This window comes from Armigeres subalbatus, chromosome 2 (genome assembly GCF_024139115.2).
Source record: "Armigeres subalbatus isolate Guangzhou_Male chromosome 2, GZ_Asu_2, whole genome shotgun sequence".
In the NCBI taxonomy this organism is placed as follows: domain Eukaryota; kingdom Metazoa; phylum Arthropoda; class Insecta; order Diptera; family Culicidae; genus Armigeres; species Armigeres subalbatus.
This window is the reverse complement of record NC_085140.1, coordinates 254,615,964-254,637,826: the sequence shown is the minus strand read 5'-3', so window position 1 is coordinate 254,637,826 and position 21,863 is coordinate 254,615,964. Positions and strand designations below refer to the sequence as shown.

Here is a 21,863-nt window from a genome sequence, read left to right as displayed (position 1 = left end):
ACTTGTTCGAAAAAAGTGACCAAGTCACAAAAAAGTGACCCGCTACCAGGCCTGCAACGTATTTACAGGATATAAACGTAGATTTCTTGATATTTAGTAAAAAAAACACTGATAAGAAATTTGTGAATATTTTTGAGCAGATGATGGCAGCTGATTTTTTTCAGAACTTAGTCAATATCTTTGATATCACGAAGAAAAGTGCTTGGATGCATGCGGAGCTTTTTGTCCGTATGTTTTTTTTTTTCAAATTTGGTATTAATATAGATTCAAAATTAACATATTACAGCAATTTATATTCTTTCTTCTTCTGCAATTTAAATGTGGACCCGATATACGATATCTCCGAATGCTGAAATATATGGTTAATTAGTTATCTAGATAAAAATAAAATTGATCAAAATGAAGCTTATTCTAACCCGAGATGTTGTGCTAAAGACACCAAATGTCTAGAACGTATACACAGAGAACTAGAAGCTTTGTCCAACGAAAACAGCGGTCTGCCCCAATGTGCGGCGTTCTGTTTTATTTGTATCGGCCGCAGAGGGTCTTAAAGGTTGTTAAGTTTGAGCTCTGGGAGACGAGTTCCATTCGTCAGAAATATTTTTTTAGGTCAAGAATCAGAGAACACTTTTTTATTAGACAACGTACACACAATGTCATGTAATTTCGTTGAGTGGCTTAGGGTCTAAGTAAACCCTTAGTGAGCCATTGGGCTTTACTACTATTTGCATATTGTTAACCCAATCAGTTGGTTCCAACGTTCGGATATAACGTGTTGAATATTTCAACTCCTCGCTGTCCAATCAACCACAGGAATGTGGTAATTTGTTCGCGATCATGTAGCTTAGCTTAGCTTAGCTTAGACTGACTGTACATATCAATGGTTGCTACTCCGTGATTGATCAGAACTTGTGCAAATTGCACTACGATCCAAGGGAATAGTGGTTGGTGTTTACCATCTATTCTCGAAGTGCACGTTTCAGCAGCTCTCAAATGTTGATCAATAACGGCACCGGCCAAGTCCTTACAGTCAGTTGGGGAAGGGAGGGAATGTTAGTGTGCGGTTATTGTTGCTACTAGAGACCGAGAATACCTCTGCATCTCCACAATTACCACGGGAAGGAAGTTGTGTTAGTTGGGTGGGGTAGTCAGTAACATAGATCGGGAATCAGGATTCACCATGGAAAGTGATGTGACTATGCAACTTCTATACTACAGTATTAGCATTTCCTTGATTTGTTCAATTGTTTATCCTTCGCGAGAATAAACAATTAATCGCTCAAAATGAGCGATTGTTCCTTTGAATTTCGAATGAGGCACCCGCGGCATCATTTCTTCAACGCAAGGAAAGTAAAAAAGAAACGGGATTTAAATTGAAAATAGAGTAATAATCACGGCTGTTCAACCAATTGATAGTAATCGGAAAGCTAATTATGTCGTTTATTTTGCATTACTTTCGCGCGTGTGTTTGTCGCTTACCAGTATACCGTAATCAGGATCTCACTGGTATTAATCCTGATGTGCCGGTTGGCACTCGTGTTGGGCTTGTGCGCTTTGAGCGGCACACGGTCGCTTTTCAGTCAATATAAAGTCGTACATAGTGCAATACAAGATGCTAAATTGGAGACGATATTGATACACGATATACATACATGTTGTATGGAGAAGCACCTATATCGCCTCTACTTCAACAGCCTACACGACACCATATACTTTCATGTGTTGACTGGGTTTGATAGGGCCTGCCTATATAGACACATGCAGCTTTTTGCAGAGGTTCAACAGAGCCCACTGTCAAACCCCACCACATCCTAGGCAGGCCCCCTAACTAGCAGTGGCCATGGGGAGGGGTCGTCAAGCCCTTGGACATAGTCCCTGCTGCCCCTTGTGGTAATTTGTTCGCGATCATGTAGGTCAAAAACGTTTGCTTCCACTTTGGTTACTCAGCCGCCAAATTGGAACACTTGCTTACCTCAATAAATTGGGTAAACAAAATTCTATCGACACCATAGTGTTGTGTTTGTCTGAGTTGTTGCTTCTTGGTATTCTTACTCCATCGAAGCCGATCTTGTTAACTATCTTCGACGACGACACTCTTTAATGGAAATGACAACTTCGTATTGCGACTATTTGGAAAATAAATTCCACTTCCGAAACCAGAAGTTTGCTATTTTCACGACAATAATTGTTCAACAGCGTGCGGTAGCCATTTACATTCATTTCAACTAGGGACAACTCCAAACAAAGACTGGCGGACTAAAGTAGTAGGGGAAGGTGGGTAGACATGTTCCCTTGGGAGACCGAGAACCAAAGAAGTTTTACTCTAACGTATTTTTAGTATAAATCTTCTTGACAAACGATCGTTATGTGGTGAGTTATTTTTTAGATTGCTAACCGAATTTATTCTACAGGACGGTTTGTGTGTTTTGACCCTCCTAAAGGTTTTTATTGGTTAATTAAAATTTGAACATTTTATCCTAACAATGGCCATTTCATTTTGTCACAGCACAGGGACACTTGATCCCTCATTAGTCACCCATACAAAAAATTAACGAAAAAAATATATATTCGTTCTCAGGCCTCTATTTTTTGGTAGATTTGACAGATTTGATGAAGGGTTGGCTCAAAAAAAAGTGTTTCTTGAGTAGACATCATAAAAAGGGGATCAAGTCTCCCCATAAGATTTCATGCGCTGTCGAATTTCATAATAAAAATCGGTCCACAGCAAGTCGAAAAAGCTGAGGAAAAAACATATTTTGAAAAATCAAAGAGCAGCTTTCTACTTTTATCAAAATTTGTAAAGTCGAGTTTTGACAGCACTCCACAACTGACTTTTTTGGCGATATAAGTCCAACAAAATGTCGCTTTTATCATCCCTATATGTACCATTTCGGTAGATTTGTGTACATAAAGGGACTATATCAGAATTAAGAATCATGGTGACACCTGTTCCAGGAATGGCCAAAAACTGGTTCAATTGAAGTGGCCATTTGAGAACCGGTTCCAAAATGGCCAGTTTAACATTTTCGCTTCATATCATCAATATATGTAGGTGTCAAACTTCAGCATTTTGCAAGACAAGTGGAATTATGACATCCGGAAATGATTCTGAGGACATTGGCCACTCTGGGGTCAGTTCCGAAGGCCATTTTCAAAATATCACAACATTTTGCAAAACAAGTAGGTAGAATTATGACATTTTATGACAAGTAGAATTATGGCAATTTTCGGATTAAAAATTGTCTCGACTTCCCTGGGCATAAAAGTATCATCGTGTTAGCCTCATGATATACGAATGCAAAAATGGTAACCTGGCCAAGAAACCTCGCAGTTAATAACTGTGGAAGTGCTTAATGAACACTAAGCTGCGAGGCGGCTCTGTCCCAGTGTGGGGATGTAATGCCAATAAGAAGAAGAAGAAGCACGGATACAAATTTCATCCATTTGATTCAAAAATATTCATGTTTATTCACAAACTGATAATATGTTTGAATCAAACATATTTATTCTTGAAATAAAATAAATGCCTGTTTGTTTTATGCTTCCACTAGTGGGTAACTACCTCGCTCGCTCTTGCAAAGGTAAACAAAAACTTCAGTTCGGGTCAGGTCCGATTGGAAGCCAGCAAAGAATAGAAGCAAGTTTTGTCTTGCTTCCAAATTGCTGGTAAGGATGGTTTTCAGGGGCCTTTTGAAGTATGAAGTTAGTAAATGAAGTATGAAAGTTAGCAATTGTGGAATATGGTAGTCAAATCCTACCAGAATATGAATATTGCGAAAATAATTTAGCATTTTGCGAGACAAGTGGAATTATGACATCCGGATTTGTTTCTGGGGATATAGGCCATCCTGAGGTCAGTTCCGAGGCCCTTAGGGGAGCTTCCGAAAGAATCAAAATCGGCCATTTTTGAAATGTCACAAACTACCGCAATATGGGTATCAAACTTCAGCATTCTGCAAGACAAGTGGGATTATGATTATTCTATTCTGGGGACATTACTGACGTTTGATACCCATATTGCTAATATGAGCATGAGCATTATGACCGCACAATTCGTAGTTGCTACTCCGTGATTGACTGAGCTTGCGAAATTGTACAGAGAACACAATAAATGGGGCTTGGGATTAGCTACCCATTCTCAATGTACACGTTTCGGGAGCTCAAATATTTAAAGTCAATAACAACGCCGGTCACGTCCTTAAGGTCATATAGGAACAATACTTTCCTTGATAGTCCGACTCTCGTTACTACTAGAGACCGAGTATACCTCTGCATCTCCACGATTGTCTTGGGGTAGGATATCGTTTTAGTTACAAAGGATTATTTTTCTGGATTCATTTCGGTAAGTGATGCGATCTATGGGATGGGAAATAGCACTAATACGCTGTCTCGCGACGAGTAAAAAGTTAAAACATGCACGCCCGGTGGCATTTGAAAACTGAGGAGAATCATGTTTTGGACGACCGAACGGAAACGCAGCACTCTGTACTCACTTGCTCGATGGCTACTGCAAACTATTGAAGATTGCGCTTGTTTCGACCGGAGCAAAGCGCAATACATCCGCATGAGGCATCTAATACAGCATATAATTTTTATTATTTCCCCGACGACTAAAACACGCACCGTACTTACTTGCTCGATGGCTACTGCAAACTCTTAATTTGCTCACCCGCGCAAAGTAGCACAAAATTTCGGTAACCGGCCGACCGTTTTGCTTTCCGACAAAGCAGAACTGTTTGATACCCATATTGCTGATATGAAGCGAAAATATACAACTGGCCATTTTGGGGCCGGTTCTCAAAGGGTCACTTCACAGGAACCCGTTTTTGGCCATTTCTGGAAAAGGTGTCACCATGATTTTTGGTTCTGATATAATCCCTATATACAAATCCCGAAATGGTATGAATCTCGGGTCCCAACATGTACCCTAAATTCTAGGATCCGTAAGAGCAGAACAGTGATAAAACAATGCCGATACGACATAAAATGACGAATTGGCAGCAATTTGATTTTTTTTCTTTCACTCAGGTTAATGACGTTTTAGTTCATTCATTCAGCGAACACTGGATTGTGCTGGCAAAGATTGCCCACTAGGAAAGAGTATTTTATAATGAATTTCCTATGCTGTGCCGAGGAACCTGTCAAAATTTAACACCGCTGGTTGTCTTATCATTATTTTAGCTTGGATTCGTCTCTAAGTTTTTTCCCAGGTGGTTTTTCAAGGAAAAGCGTTCGGAAAATGGTTCATTTGAGCAAACAAATTTTCATGAGCAATAGTCTGAGATACATATTTTTTTATTTGACGTAAATATTTCAAAAACAAAATATGTTTCTTTAATAATGTAATTGAAAAGATGTAACGAGTTTTGTATGCAACATTATATTACACGCTATTTAATTTGCCGACTATGTGTTTATGCCTATAATTACTGAAACAGTCTATATGCTCAGTAGGTGAAGAACCGAAATATGAATTTAAAAAAAATACATTGGCCTGAGACCGGGACCGAGAATCGAATTCACGACGACTTTGCTTGCCGTTGTTCATTATAACCTACGTCATGTGACCAGTTCTTTGTTGAGTTTATAAGAAAGCCTGAGCCATTAGAAAAAATATTGTCATTTAGTGACGGTTGCCATTAGGGGCGTTTTTAATGAGATAGTTATCGTTTGACGCACAATACATAGTTAGTGAATTTTCTGTCTTACACTCATGGATACTATTTTTTCTATTATTCGCCATCATTCAACCGTACGACATTATGCCATACCAGAAAGACCGCAATAACCATGAATGTTGCCGAGAAAGAGGTAGCTCGCCGGCTGAAGAGTGACATTGTAGTGGCTGAGTGCGAAATCGTTTCAAATCAAATTAAACTCTTTTATTACATATGCTTCCAATGACCGGGTAGACCGGACTGACTCTCGCCACGAAGACCAAAAGACCACTCTGACCATACAGGAGAAAATGGTACATAATACACCTTTGATAAATTCATGATAATAAATTTATAATTCAAATCACTAGAACGTGTGGATACAAAACAAATAAAGCAAGCATGCGTGACTACTGCTGAAAACATTACATCAGCTTGTTATTTTCTGGATTCGATAGAGCATGGGTCTTCATTTAGCCCTGAGAGCAAAGGCGCAGGACAGGATTGTCAATGTGGAGAGACATTGAAGAAGAAGTAGAAGTTCGGTAAAAATATGGACCGGATTTAAATCCAAGGCATAAGGAAATGAAATTCACTCACTAAACATATGTTACATTATGCCCGCTGTAAATACACTTCTTTTGCCAAACTCATCCGTACCAAATCGTAAGCTCTAGAGAAGCGTTCTGCTATAGTGGAGTTCTAACAAATGGACGTTGCTTTCATTGGCTTTACCCCCTACGACGATGAACGGAAATACCTGCCGTGTCCCTAACGAATTTTTAAAATCCTATAATTGCCTTTCACTTGAAATTAATTATTTTCGTCTGCTCTCTTACTGGACTATTTTAGATTATTCTTCCCTACCTCTACATAGTGTACGATGTTGCACGAGAAACAGAAGACCAATCTAATTTCACTGAGCTCACACCGCTCGCTCTACCGTCATCACAAACAAACGCAACATTATTCCCGGTCGAAAGCAGCCTTAGCGAAATTTGGACATGAATGGTTCAGGAGATCAAAACTATTCTAGATCAATTAAATTATTCACTTCATTTAATTCTAAGTCAACACTGCCAAAATATGTTTGAACATAATTAAGTTTTATTTCCGTTTTGAAAAAATGGATCTCAAGATTTTCAAGTATTTTTTTTCTAAATCTTTAAAAAAAGTAGTTTTATCCAATAGGTTCTTAAAATTCAAAAAAATAACCTCATGTCACACATCGATTGCAGTGGATATAAATTTAAGCTTCGTAATTCACTTGAGCTTTGAATGTCAAATAAACAGCATAAGAACACAAGATAATCTAACCCCATTGCGCACTTTGCTGGTCAGGTTTTCGTCGTCGATTGCCAATTTCATCCAATCAATTGCTGCTGTTGTGCCGCCATCAACTATTTGCTCCCTTTCCGAGCCCCCACAGCTCAGCATCCGTTCCGTGATATGACTCTTTTTCCTCTGCTTCATCCCTTCCATCATTCCAGAGATTCACCGAGTGGACGCCGTGAATCTGATGGTGCACGTGCTCAACTCCGTCATAATGCTAATCGATTTGACCATCGTGGGACACCCAATCAGGCTGAACCATGCCTACTGGACGACCGGCATCGGCGTGCTGTATGCGCTGTTCTCGGTCATATACTACCTGGCTGGCGGCACGGACAGGTAATTATAATGGCTTATGACATTTCTGTATAAAAGATATCGGTGGACTACTGCCAGATTACATATTACGGGTCGTCTTTTCCACTGAGCTAATAATTCGCGATCGGATATTAAATCCATCATCAGTGGATTGGGCCAACGCATCGACACCGGTCGGGTGCGCAACCAATCATTTTGTCAACAACTGCAGTTGTTTGCTGGAGGATGAACGTGACAATGGACAATATTAATCCCTTAATCCTTCAGCAATTCGTTGCGGATGAACCGATGAGAAAACAGAGATTGAACCGCTACGATAACATTGGCATTGCAACTCAGTTTCATGATAGATTATTATGTTATTATGTTTGTTTCATTTTTTTATAGAATTTCAAATATGTGATTGATATGATGATGTTTCAAATAATTTAAATCCATGATGGTTATAATATTAAAAACAAATCCTAGACGAGTTCCAAATGTTTTTATTCCAAGGAATAAATTTAAAAAATATATATATTATTTACCCGTCGTCTTCAGCCATGTTACAGCATCTGACCCGTAGCGGGCGGCTGAACTATAAAAGCGGTGTTGACGGTGTTACGTCAGCTATTTTTAGGCTGATAACCCCATTACGTGGTTGGGTATCGCAGCCTTGGAAGGCGGTTTGCCTCGGCATACCGAAAAACCAACATTCAACCCCGAAAAATGTAATTGAAAATTCAGGATTGAACAATCGCCAAAGGACACGGCAATGTTTAACAGAAACTGATTGGAAACTCGGTACTTGGAAAGGTGTAATGGTGACTTAGCGTTGGGCCCCTGTTGGAAACTGCACGAATTGCCATCCTTTCTAGAGAGCTGCAAGAGGTAAAGATGGAGGTTGCAGCATTTCAAGAGATCCGATACCAAGGAACAGGAAATCGGGAATTCCGCGCAGTGGACCCAATTGTAGGTAACTCAATCAAGTATCACATCTACTACAGTGATCGCGAGATGGCGTAGCATGGATTTGGTTTCGTAGTGCAGCGTCAAATCGCGTTGAATACGGCGTGAAATTCATCATCGGTGACGCGAATGCACAAGTCGGAGGGGAAGTGTTTTTTTCGCCCAGCCATTGAAAAGGAAAGCCTGCTTCCAACTTATTTTGCACGCAAGAATATTTGAAGGCACACCTGGAGACACCCAAATGACGATACATGGCGTTCTCAAATCGATCATGTGTTGGTGAACGGTTGGTATTTCTCAGATGTCATAAATGGGAGGAACTTCCGAGGCTCAAATACCGACTCTGACCACTATCTGGTGGTATGTAAGATGCGCATCCCCTCAACTTCGACGTCGTAGCGCTGCAGGAAATCTGCTGAACAGGACAGAAAGTGTGGAAAAGCGGGCATCGAGCGGCTACCTTCTACCAAAGCTGTAGCACCACCAACGAGCTGGGAGCCGGCTTCATAGTGCTGGGCAGGATGCGCCAACGCGTGATTGGGTGGCAGCCAATCAACGCAAGGATGTGCAAGCTGAGGATAAAAGGCCGTTTCTTCAACTATAGCATCATCAACGTGCACTGCCCACACGAAGGGAGATCCGACGACGAGAAAGAAGCGTTCTATGTACAGCTGGAGCAGACATACGATGGATGCCCACTGCGGGACGTCAAAATCGTCATCGGTGACATGAACGCTCAGGTAGGAAGGGAGGATATGTATAGACCGGTCATCGGACCGGATAGTCAGCATACCGTATCGAACGACAACGGCCAACGATGCATAAACTTTGCAACCTCCCGCGGAATGGTAGTCCGAAGCACTTTCTTCCCCGCAAGAATATCCACAAGGCCACATGGAAATCACCGAATCAAGTAACGGAAAACCAAATCGACCACGTTCTAATCGACGGTAAATTCTTCTCCGACATCACGAACGTACGCACTTGCCGCAGTGCGAATATTGAATCCGACCACTACCTCGTTGCAGTATGTCTGCGCTCAAAACTCTCGACGGTGATCAACACGCGTCGGAGTCGTCCGCCGCGGCTAAACATTGGGCGGCTACATGACGGTAGACTAGCCCAAGACTACGCGCAGCAGCTGGAAGTGACACTCCCAACGGAAGAGCAGCTAGGCGCAGCATCTCTTGAAGATGGCTGGAGAGATATTCGATCCGCCATTGGAAGCACCGCAACCGCTGCACTAGGCACGGTGGCTCCGGATCAGAGAAACGACTGGTATGACGGCGAATGTGAGCAGTTAGTTGAGGAGAAGAATGCAGCATGGGCGAGATTGCTGCAACACCGCACGAGGGCCAACGAGGCACGATACAAACGGGCACGGAACAGACAAAACTCGATTTTCCGGAGGAAAAAGCGCCAGCAGGAAGATCGAGACCGTGAAGAGACGGAGCAACTGTACGGCGCTAATAACGCACGAAAGTTCTATGAGAAGTTGAACCGTTCACGTAAGGGCCACGTGCCACAGCCCGATATGTGCAAGGACATAAACGGGAACCTTCTTACAAACGAGCGTGAGGTGATCCAAAGGTGGCGGCAGCACTACGAAGAGCACCTGAATGGCGATATGGCAGACAACGGTGGCGGTATGGTAATGAACCTAGGAGCACGCGCGCAGGACATGCGACTTCCGGCTCCGAATCTCCAGGAAATCCAGGAGGAGATCGGCCGGCTGAAAAACAACAAAGCCCCTGGAGTTGACCAACTGCCAGGAGAGCTGTTTAAACACGGTGGTGAGGCACTGACTAGAGCGCTGCACTAGGTGATTACTAAGGTTTGGGAGGATGAGGTTCTGCCGCAGGAGTGGATGGAAGGTATCGTGTGTCCCATCTACAAAAATAGCGATTAGCTGGATTGTAGCAACTACCGCGCAATCACATTGCTGAACGCCGCCTACAAGTACTCTCCCAAATTTTATGCCGCCGACTAACACCAATTGCAAGAGAGTTCGTGGGGCAGTACCAGGCGGGATTTATGGGTGAACGCTCTACCACAGACCAGGTGTTCGCCATACGTCAGGTATTGCAGAAATGCCGCGAATACAACGTGCCCACACATCATCTATTTATCGACTTCAAAGCCGCATATGATACAATCGATCGGGACCAGCTATGGCAGCTAATGCACGAAAACGGATTTCCGGATAAACGGATACGGTTGATCAAGGCGACGATGAATCGTGTGATGTGCGTAGTTCGAGTTTCAGGGGCATTCTCGAGTCCCTTCGAAACGCGTAGAGGGTTACGGCAAGGTGATGGTCTTTCGTGTCTGCTATTCAACATCGCTTTGGAGGGAGTAATACGAAGGGCAGGGATTGACACGAGTGGTACGATTTTCAATAAGTCCGTCCAGTTATTTGGTTTCGCCGACGGAGAGGATGGAGGAAGCCTACATCAGACTGAAAAGCGAAGCTAAACGGATTGGACTAGTCATCAACACGTCAAAGACGAAGTACATGATAGGAAGAGGCTCAAGAGAGGTCAATGTAAGCCACCCACCACGAGTTTCTATCAGTGGTGGTGGTGGTTGAAGAATTCGTGTACTTGGGCTCACTGGTAACCGCCGATAACGATACCAGCAGAGAAATTCGGAGGCGCATAGTGGCTGGAAATCGTACGTACTTTGGACTCCGTAAGACGCTTCGATCGAATAGAGTTCGCCGCCGTACCAAACTGACTATCTACAAAACCCTTATAAGACCGGTAGTTCTCTACGGACACGAGACCTGGACGATGCTCGTGGAGGACCAACGCGCACTGGGAGTTTTTGAAAGGAAAGTGTTGCGTACCATCTATGGTGGGGTGCAGATGACGGACGGTACGTGGAGGAGGCGAATGAACCACGAGTTGCATCAGCTGTTGGGAGAACCATCCATCGTTCACACCGCGAAAATCTGAAGACTGCGGTGGGCCGGGCACGTAGCCCGTTCTCGACAACGATCCGACGGGAACAAGAAGGCGAGGTGCACAGCGGGCAAGGTGGATCGATCATGTGGAGGACGATTTGCGGACCCTCTGCAGACTTTTATGTGCAGCACAGGCTACTCCGGCCTTAGTCTGATAATAAATAAATAAACAATTCATAGTAAATTAATCAATCGACAAAAATTTGCTAGAAAACACAATAAGATCAAACATTGAAGAACAACATTATTTTTCCAAAAAAATATAGTTTTGGCGTAACATGCATCTTTCCGCTTAAAACTGTATCGTGGACCATAGTGCATTGTGGCAATGAGTCCACGTAGTGGTCAATTCAACAGCCACAGAAGTACTTAGTACAACACAAAGAAAGGCTGGTTTGATGTGATGTGATGAGCGACAGATGAGAAAAATCAGGCAAGGAGCCTAAGGGCAGCTGAGGGGAAAAAACTTCACCGGCGTATGAAACGGGGGTACGACAAAAAAGTATTCTCGGAGGCAGGGCCGGATTTAGCCGGAAGGGGGCCCCGGAGCCGACAGTTTGTGGGGGTCCCAAAATGTACAAAAAAGGTTAGTTTTGGTACATGAGATTTGTAGGGGCCCGAGGCCACGGACCCCCCCGCTCCCCCCCTAAATCTGGCCCTGCTCGGAGGCATAGGTAAGCTTTGACAGAAACAAGCTGTACGAAACGAACATTATACGCGCCAGTCTCGACCAATAACAGCTTCGAAAATGTTTTGACGAGCAGTTTGAGTTATTGTTTAATGGACAGTCGGACAAAGAGATTACAAACAGAATCAGGATTGAGCATGATGGACAATTAGTGAAACCACCTAAGCAAGAGAAATGGGAGAAAGGCTTTAGCTCGGGATCCCCACCGAGCTTCTAAGAGATAGAAGTGACCGACTGAACGAAAAAATGCACCAAGCGATTGACATGATTTTGGAGGGAGACGAAATGCCTTCGAGCTGGCTTGATGGCCTCATATGTCTTATCTGTAAGAACAGGCACAGACTCGATTGTGCTAACTATATAGGTAAAACACTCTTTAAAACCCACCTACAAGGTACTCTCTCGAATTCTGTCAAGCAGAGTGCGCCCGTTTGCGGAGACCTTTGTCAGCAAATATCAAAGCGATTTCGGAAAAGGAAGATCAACAATGAACCAGATGTTTACTATGCGACAAATCGTTTATACTCTCCTGATCCTTGATAAATTATTGATTGCGGACTCATCATCTGTTTTGTTCTTTAAGGCAGCGTACGACTCAGTGAAACGGAACGAAGTGAAGGAATAGAGCTCATCATAAATTCTGTCAAAATTAAAACCTGGTGGTTGGCGGAGAACGGGGCAGTCCAAACGATGTTGGTCCCGAGGTAGAAATGGTTGGGATGCGATTTGAGGTTGTCGACAGATTCATATTTCTTGGAACACAGAGATAATGATGTTAGCCGCGAGGTGGAAAGGTCTAATCTCTCCATTATTTCCTCTACGCACAGGACAGATTCAAAGAGCCGTTTGTAAAATAGGAACTATTGACTGCGTACGCAGCAAACACAATCGGAAATTCAACTACATGTATAATAAGTAGTTATTGCCAGCAAACAAATATTCAGTAACAGCAGGTTTAATTGAATGTTGCGCTTATTTGTATGCTCCGAATAAGTGCACGCAAATACATTTAAAATTACTAAATATGTTTGTCTATGTAGGTTGTTCGCATACAGTGAATCCACCACGCATGTTGTTTCACGCGTTCCTGGCGATGTGTTCAATGTAAAAACAGATCTGCTTATGTATGCTTGTCAATGCTAATAACAAGCAAACGACGATCTGCATTTACAGTTTACCATGCTGAAGGCATGGTTCCGGATGGGGCCTTGAAATTGATAAGTTTGGAAAAGTCGTGTCAGCCATTTACTCTTTAAACCTTGTCCTTAAGCAAAACTAAGAGAATTTCGAATCTGGAAGTTTAATAAGCTGACCATCATTCAAACCCTGATGAAAATAATAATAATAATAATAAGATCTTGGCTGATAACAAGCTGATGTCGATTTAGTTTAGGCCTAATTATTTTCGCTCGTATGTTTATAATGTTCTGCATTCTATGTTTTTTTTGTTTAGAAGCTAGGAAAAGCTTCACTAATGCGAATGCGCGCACAATTTGGCGAACTTCCAAAATTGTGCCTCTGATATCGCTATGTTGCATGCTGTAAAATGACTCTCAATTCGTTCAGTTCACCTTATCCATGCTTCCCACATTTGGATATCACAGTACTTTTTGGTTTCGTTTCCTACCCTTTTAAAACATAATTTATTGTTCCTAGCGTTATGCGTTTTTACACTTTACCCTCAGCGAAATCCTTTTGACATTGATCCCAATTTATAGCCTATTTGTCAGCTGCGATGTTCGTTCGATGGATAAAATTTCGAAAAGCGCAGTTACAGCGCTCCCGAATGCTGCAAGGTCGATTGATTCTGTCGTCGTCGTCGTCGGTCGGTCTTTGGCCATTCGGGGAAAGTAAACCAATTTAAATCCCATTCATGTCGTTGACGGCACTGGCAGCGAGTGATAAATAGCTCGGTTCATCAGTGTGACATGATTCTGATCTAGGCGTGTGTGCAGTGCATACGATGAACACGTGTTCAAAATGTACCATTCAAAGGATGATGGCAGAAAATATGTTTGGAAGCCTTGTTATCCTGTCTTTTGAATAACACATTTATCGCCGCTGGCGAGGAAGAATAATTATATCACAAATAAAATCACGTAGCACTTCGAGATTTTTCATCAATCAACTTTGTAGCAGCGAATTCGTTCTTTTTTTGTTGGTAATTAATCGATTATCGGCAGCACTCGATTATGTACTTTCATGTCGTCTGATGTCTCATGATGTTGTTACATCTGTTTGTCTGTGATTATATGTCTATAGACATGTTTCAAAGCTCCGACAACTTTGCCAGAGGACTCTAATTTATGTTAATGTGGAAGCACACCGTGGCCTTGATTCTTCTGTCGACTATTAAAACGTGCATTTATTCTTATCAGGGCTTGGATGAATGAAGCAATGAAGATAACAACAGATGCTTCAGCACCAAACATTCTCACGAAGAAGATAGCTTCATGAGAAAACAGTTTCAAGGCGCCTAGTGAAGACTGCTTCCTCGATCCTTTGTGTTTGCAAGCATCTTCCGGTACGCTTAAATTATCGATACGATCATTGCGGGTTAGAAGAGAAGAGTTCCTTTATTTTTTAAATCTGACGTATATTTGCATAAGAATCAGTCCTTTCTCATGCAAAAATACATCAGAGTCCACAATTTGTACTGCTTTTATTAGCATATCTATCCCATCTTTACTGGGTTTTCTACTCGTATGGGACTGATTACACTATCCAACAAAATTGAACTTTTTTCCTCTCCCTTCAATCATTTTCAATGTACTCAATAGATTTTTTTACGCTGAATTCAGATACGTACTCAGATTTTCTGTAACACGTCCAGTTTTTTAAATAAACGCATTTTAGTTCACAAAAGTACGTATTTTCATAGAAATTTGGTTTCTATGCTCTGCAAAGGTAAATTTCGGTCCCTGACTTGAAGAATAAAGTTTGAGTTTTGTAGAATGGGGCTTGTAGAACGCATGTGGGTTGTTGGATTTCATTTGGCACGTTCATTTGTTGTGAAAAAACGGAATTTAATTCACAAAGAAATTTGAATTCTCTCTCTCCTCTGCAAAGCTGAATTTGGGCACCTCACTTTTAGAACAAAGTTTGAATTTTTTAGAATGGGCCTTGTAGAATGCCTGTGGATTGTAGTATTTCATTTGGCTCGTTCATTTTTTTGGCTTTGCAGAGCAGAGAAACCTAATTTCTATGAAAATAGTCTTCTTCTTCTTATTGGCATTACATCCCCACACTGGGACAGAGCCGTCTCGCATGTTCATTAAGCACTTCCACAGTTATTAACTGAAAACACTGAAAATACGTACTTTTGGAAATTGAATTCCGTTTTTAGCAACAAACGTACGTGCCAAAGGAAATCCAACAAACCATTTTCAATCTACAAGGCCTATTCTACGATACTCAAACTTAATTCTCAAAGTGCTAAGCCGAAATACTGCTTTGTCGAGCAAAGAATATAAATTTCTTCAAAACAAATGAACGTGCCAAATAAAATCCAACAACCCACATGCATTCTACAAGGCCCATCCTACAAAATTCAAACTTTATTCTAGAAGTGAGGAACCGAAATTCAGCTTTGCAGAGGAAAAAAACCAAACTTCTATGAAAATACGTGCTTTTTAGAAATAAATTCCGATTTTCACAACAAATGAACGTGTCAAATAAGATTCAACAACTAACTTGAATCGTGTACGATTGCTTCTATATAATTCAAACCTCATTCTCAAAGTTATAAGCCGAAAATCAGCTTTATAGAACAGAGAAACCAAATTCCCATAAGAATACGTATTATAATCTTCACTTCGCAAAGTTCGAATATTCTGTAAACTAGTGATATCAACAATTGCCATAAAATCAATTACACGTTCATTGATGAAAATGATTGAATAACAGATCATCAGATGTGATGAGCTTTGAGTTCTAAACCATTTAGTGCCAACCACCGGCAAGTGCACTCACCGGAATGATTCGCCCCAACTAAATTTTTATCAGTTGCACCATCGCCAATTGGATTGTTCCACATCGGATTCCGCCATTAATGAAACATCATCAGCATAGTTTAGCACATTTCAGCGGAAAAACAGAAGAGCAACAAATTTGCATTTATTTTAAATGTTATTGCGCTGTTGTCGCTCAGTCGGAAGTTATCTTCACCGATTTGTTCTTGTCCGTTCTCGTGAAGCGAACCTGCATTCAGCGCCAGTGTTGTAAATACCGAACGGTGTGCTACTGGGAATGAGCATTGTACCTAAAGCTAGTGATGACCTAACAGTCGCAGTATATACACAGCAATGTAAAATGGGCCTCGTACTTCCGATATCAGATTCAGAACCATGGTTATGTGCCACTCGATGAGAGGTGCTGAAAATGAACTGCCATGCAGCCTCTTCCAGGCCGTACTTGTTCCATGAGACTATGCCTCGCAGATTTGTTTAAATTTACGGATATCTTCCGATTCAATTTGCATGCGGTTTCGACCCACAAACTTGGTTTATGTAGGAGTCTGCAAACCACAAGATGAATAAGATAAGATTTATCTTAACATTTGATCATTCGGGTCTCCATCAGGTTGTCTTGTAAGCAACTGCCAATTCTGATAAAATGTGTTTGATTCTCGGTCCGGTCTACGATGTTTTCGGGTGGAAAACATTATCGATACATTGATACCCTTCTTCTTCTTTTTCTTCTTATTGGCATTATATCCCCACACTGGGACAGAGCCGCCTCGCAGCTTAGTGTTCATTAAGCACTTCCACCGGTAACAACTGCGAGGTTTCTAAGCCAAGTTACCAATTTTGCATTCGTATATCATGAGGCCAACACGATGATACTTTTATGCCCAGGGAAGTCGAGAGAATTTCCAATCCGAAAATTGCCTAGAAATCGAACCCAGCCACCCTCAGCATGGTCTTATCGCACGGCTAAGGAGGGCCCATTGATACCCTAAGTTCTCTTATTTCTTGAATTCTTGGCGCTTCTTTCGCTTAGTTGGAATGAGTTTCTTTTATCTTAGGTATCAGGTATCAGAACGTCGGCTCAGGAGGCACGTTCCCCTCAATTTGGGAGATTTGTGCCATCGCCTTCACTGGCCTTTCTCATCATTTACCTGACGGAAAAGGAAGTGAAAAAGGGAAAGGAAGAGGAAGTGGAGTTGGAAAGGAGAATGGAACCATTTATAGGAAAGCCAATTATGTAGACTCACACGCATTCAGCTAGGGACTAAAGAGAGGTGTCACAAAAACACAGAGGACGTAACAATGGACGAACGTCAAAGACGAAACACAGAGTGCACTGTGAAAAACGCATAATGCGAATCCATATAGGTGACAATCACAAAGTACATTGTAAAAATCGCATAATGCGAATCCATATAGGTGGCAATTTGTTGAAAACTAAGTAAAACACATTCATAACCCCATTCTTATTGAACCTCACGTTGAGATTGAACAAGAGTATCCGAAGCCGTACGTCAAGGATGTGACACAGAGTACACTGTGAAAAACGCATAATGCAAATCCATATAGGTAACATACACAAAGTACAGTGTTAAAAAAAACGCATAATGCGAATCCATATAGGTGATAATTTGTTGAAAACTAAGTAAAACACATATTCATAACCCCACTCTTATTTAACCTCACGTTGAGATTGAACAAGAGTAGCCGAAGCCAAACGTCAAGGACGAGACACAGAGTACACTGTGAAAAACGCATAATGCGAATCCATATAGGTAACATACACAAAGTACATTGTAAAAAAAAACGCATAATGCAAATCCATATAGGTGACAATTTGTTGAAAAAAAAAACTAAGTAAAAAAAAAAAACTTTTCATAACTCCACCCATATTCATCCTAAAGTTGAGATTAAACAAGAGTAGCTGAAGCCGAACGTCAAAGACGAAACACAGAGTACACTGTGAAAAGCGCATAATGCGAATCCATATAGGTGACAAACACAAAGTACATTGTAAAAAAAATGCATAATGCGAATCCATATAGGTGAAGGTTTGTTGAAAAACTAAGTAAAACACATATTCATAACCCCAAACTCACGTTGAGATTGAACAAGAATAGCCAAAGCCGAACGTCAAAGACGAGACACAGAGTACACTGTGAAAAACGCATAATGCGAATCCATAAAGGTGACAATTTGTTGAAAACTAAGTAAAACACATATTCATAACCCCACTCTTATTTAACCTCACGTTGAGATTGAACAAGAGTAGTCGAAGCCAAACGTCAAGGACGAGACACAGAGTACACTGTGAAAAAACGCATAATGCGAATCCATACTAATAACATACACAAAGTACATTGTAAAAAACGCAGAATGCGAATCCATATAGGTGATAATTTGTTGAAAACTAAGTAAAACACATATTCATAACCCCACTCTTATTTAACCCCACGATGAGGTTGAATAAGAGTAGCCGATTATCTCGGAGAAGTAAAAAGTCAACTACGCCATAGCTCCGGTTAGCGCAGCGAGGGCTAAATACTGTGAAGGGGGCCCTGGTGCTTCACAGGCTCCGTTTGCGATTAGGTTCTTATTAGACCCCCCTAACCATTCATTCGTAGGCACGGTAAGCATAAAGCCGCATCACACATAGAATTAGGGGTCACCTTTATGATGGACTTTTACCACTGGAACAGGCAATCCGTAATGTTATTCTTAGCCAGATAACCAGCTGCCGACACCACACGGCTATCTAGGCTGTTCGTGGAGAGAAGTTGACATTGACTTTACGTCAAATCTCAATGTGGCCGAACAGCCGGTCTACGATGTTTTCGGGTGGAAAACATTATCGATACATTGATACCCTTCTTCTTCTTCTTATTAGCATTATATCCCCACACTGGGACAGAGCCGCCTCGCAGCTTAGTGTTCATTAAGCACTTCCACCGGTAACAACTGCGAGGTTTCTAAGCCAAGTTACCAATTTTGCATTCGTATATCATGAGGCCAACACGATGATACTTGTATGCCCAGGGAAGTCGAGAGAATTTCCAATCCGAAAATTGCCTAGAAATCGAACCCAGCCACCCTCAGCATGGTCTTACCGCACGGCTAAGGAGGGCCCATTGATACCCTAACTTCTCTTATTTCTTGAATTCTTGGCGCTTCTTTCTCGTAGTTGGAATAAGATTCCTTTATCTTAGGTGAACCAAACCATTTTCGCCTAGCAGCTTAGAGTTTATTAATTTACATAAAAAATCATATGAAATTCCGCAGGAAAATATTCTAAATTTAAATAAAATAAATTTAATTTTTGGAATATTTTCCAAAATGTCCAGAAAGGTTCTTTCGAATTATTCTGAATTTTTCAACTTTTAAAGACCATAAATTACTCTTCAAGAGTGTTAAAAAAAACTAAAACAGCTTAAAACCAAAATGTTACTAGGGCAGTCTTACCTGCTTTTCGCAAAACTTTCGTAATTTTTTTACACGGTTTGGTTTTAGTCGATAAAGACATTTAGCGTTAACGAAACAATAAGTAGCTCTACCACGCAAACAATCACCGCAGACAGGAAGGGAGAGGCTTCGGCTACCTGATCATGGTATTGGTTTGCGTTGGTGTGCCATAAGATTGGACAAAACGACGTTCTTTGTCTTTGTTCACAAAATCACGTACGTCCTTTTGAACAAGTACCCGAGATTTGTATTAGGTCCAACGTATTTATGCTTTGTACTTGTGCCCAACGAGGTATACCCGTACCGAGAAACAACACTTTGTGTCTTGGCAAATTACAAGAAAGTTTGATAAATTCAGGAAGTTAGTTGCAAGTCTTTTCTTATCCAATAAAACTTGGATATAATAATCGACGTTCAGAAATAAATGTGGCGAGTATTTCTAATTATTATTAATTATTTTCGTTCGTGGTTTAATTGGCGTCAATGACTTGAGAAATTATGAAAGTAACTAGCACTCTATGTATCTTCATTTTATCAAAACGTAAACTAAGTTTTTTTTTAATATGGACCTTCTATCCACATGACGTTACTTACATTGGATTTGATCCTTATGTAGTAAATTGATCCCTTGACGAAACTACCTACTTGCCATAACCATACAAAGAAAAACTAGTCCACCTGAAAAGCTTCTGTTATGAGAAAGTTTGAAACCATTCCATGACCTTTTGCCGCTTCATTAATCCCACTGCGGTTACAACAACGCTCCAACTGAAACCGCACCGGACGGCAAAATACGAAAAAAAGATTTCTAATGTCATCAGCTATAGAAAATTTCCAATCACACTGCCGAACCTTGTCTCGCCCGCAGGGCGGGAAAATGTTTGTACCAAAACTCCGGACTGATACGCACCCACCTTCACCGCCATTTCCCCCCAATATCTTACCTTTCTCCTTCATTTTCTCCGCAGGCACAACGAGTCCAGCATCTACAAGATGCTCGACTGGCAGAAGCCGGGCAAGTCGATTGTGATTTGTGTGCTGGGAGTCTTTTTCGTGTTTGTCATCCACTTCCTGTGCTACTGCATGTACTGCCTGCGGGTGTGGCTGTATGCGCGGTTCTGCCTCCCGGAGCCCATCCGAAATGGGTCCCGCAGTGGCGAGAAGATTAGCTGCATCACCAGAAGCCTCTCGACGATGGAGGAATCCCAGCGGGAGCAGTTCCTCAACCCGTCGACCGTCATCGATCTCAAGTGATACGAGGAAGCAGCGCAGCAGCAGCAGCAACAACAACAACCGCAGCCGCAACCCTCCGGTTCCGGCTCCAGTTCCGCCTACCGGGCCGGGGGCACCGATCCTTCGGCCCAGCCACAGAAACAACACAAGCAGCAGCAACAACAACAACATCACCAACAGCAGCGACAGTATCATCAAGAGTATCATCAAGAGACACAGCAGCAGCCATTCACATGCTCTCGTTAGCTCAAGTAATTTATGATAACCTTCTTAAGAGTCATTGTTCGGTAGTATATCGTTCGGAAGGACAAATTATCCTTCAGATTGTTTGATTAAAAAAGGAAATTTAAACTCTTAACAATAACCTAAATGGCGACGAAAGTAACAGTGAGTTGTTTAGCGCAGTAACAATTCGTGTAAATTGGTACTAAAATTTTAAGTAGGGTGTTAGCTCTGAAGGTGAGTTTTTTGTATACAACAGTTTTAAACTAAAGAAAGTTTAAAGGAGAATATTAATCGACTGTTAAGAAGCATTGAGAAAATGCGGTAGAATCATTGAACTATATATTCTATATTATCACAATTAGCAAAGGGCCGGTGTGATTGATGATGCAGTTTTCGATCTCAGGATATAAAATGTTTGGCATTTAAGCAGTGATAAGCACGTTCCTATTACACACAACAGTATTGCTCTGATGATTGTATTATCTTCATACTAAGTTACATTCTTTGAGATGTGAAATTGCCAATAGACATAATTAATCATTTAGCTATTATACAAGCACTATCATTACGAAGATATTTTACTTTTTAGTACCAGTCTGAATATTTAGTCAATTTAGGTCGTTAATCAAGGATCAATTTAGGTAGTTTACTATATCTTTTGAATTATTTCCTTATTGCACCTCAATGATAATTGTGACATTTGCATGCTAGAAGTATCTAATTGAAAATAAAAATGAATAACGAAGAATTTTCTAACATTTTTTTCCGAAGATTTTTGCAGTTCAAAAATAATCGTTGAATATATTCACCCATATTTTTGTTTGCTTTTAAATGCTCTTTCAAAAGAAAGTTGATGCACATTCTCGTTTACGCCAGCAAATCCAAATGTATAAACAGAAAGTATAGTTCGTAGGTGAATACTGGTGATTAGTCCACAAATCCTAGGTCAACGTTTAGACAAGTAGACTACAAATGTTCTGAATCAATAACTCTGTGGGATTGTAACATCTATCAATAATTTTCAAACTGTCACAGTCACGTTTCTTTAACTTTTCGCGTATATGTATATT

At 41.2% G+C, this 21,863-nt stretch overlaps 1 protein-coding gene across 5 annotated transcripts in view; it reads left to right on the top strand.

The window, feature by feature from the left end:
- Positions 1–21,541, top strand: part of LOC134212094 (protein rolling stone) — a 187,835-nt gene extending 166,294 nt beyond the window's left edge. For all 5 annotated transcript variants that reach the window (XM_062689625.1, XM_062689623.1, XM_062689624.1 and 2 more), the window contains 2 exons: positions 7,148–7,328; positions 20,304–21,541. In XM_062689625.1, the coding sequence (XP_062545609.1) occupies positions 7,148–7,328; positions 20,304–20,589 (467 nt within the window). In that variant the 3' untranslated portion in view covers positions 20,590–21,541. The remainder of the gene's footprint in view (positions 1–7,147; positions 7,329–20,303) is intronic.
- Positions 21,542–21,863: the final 322 nt, after the last annotated feature.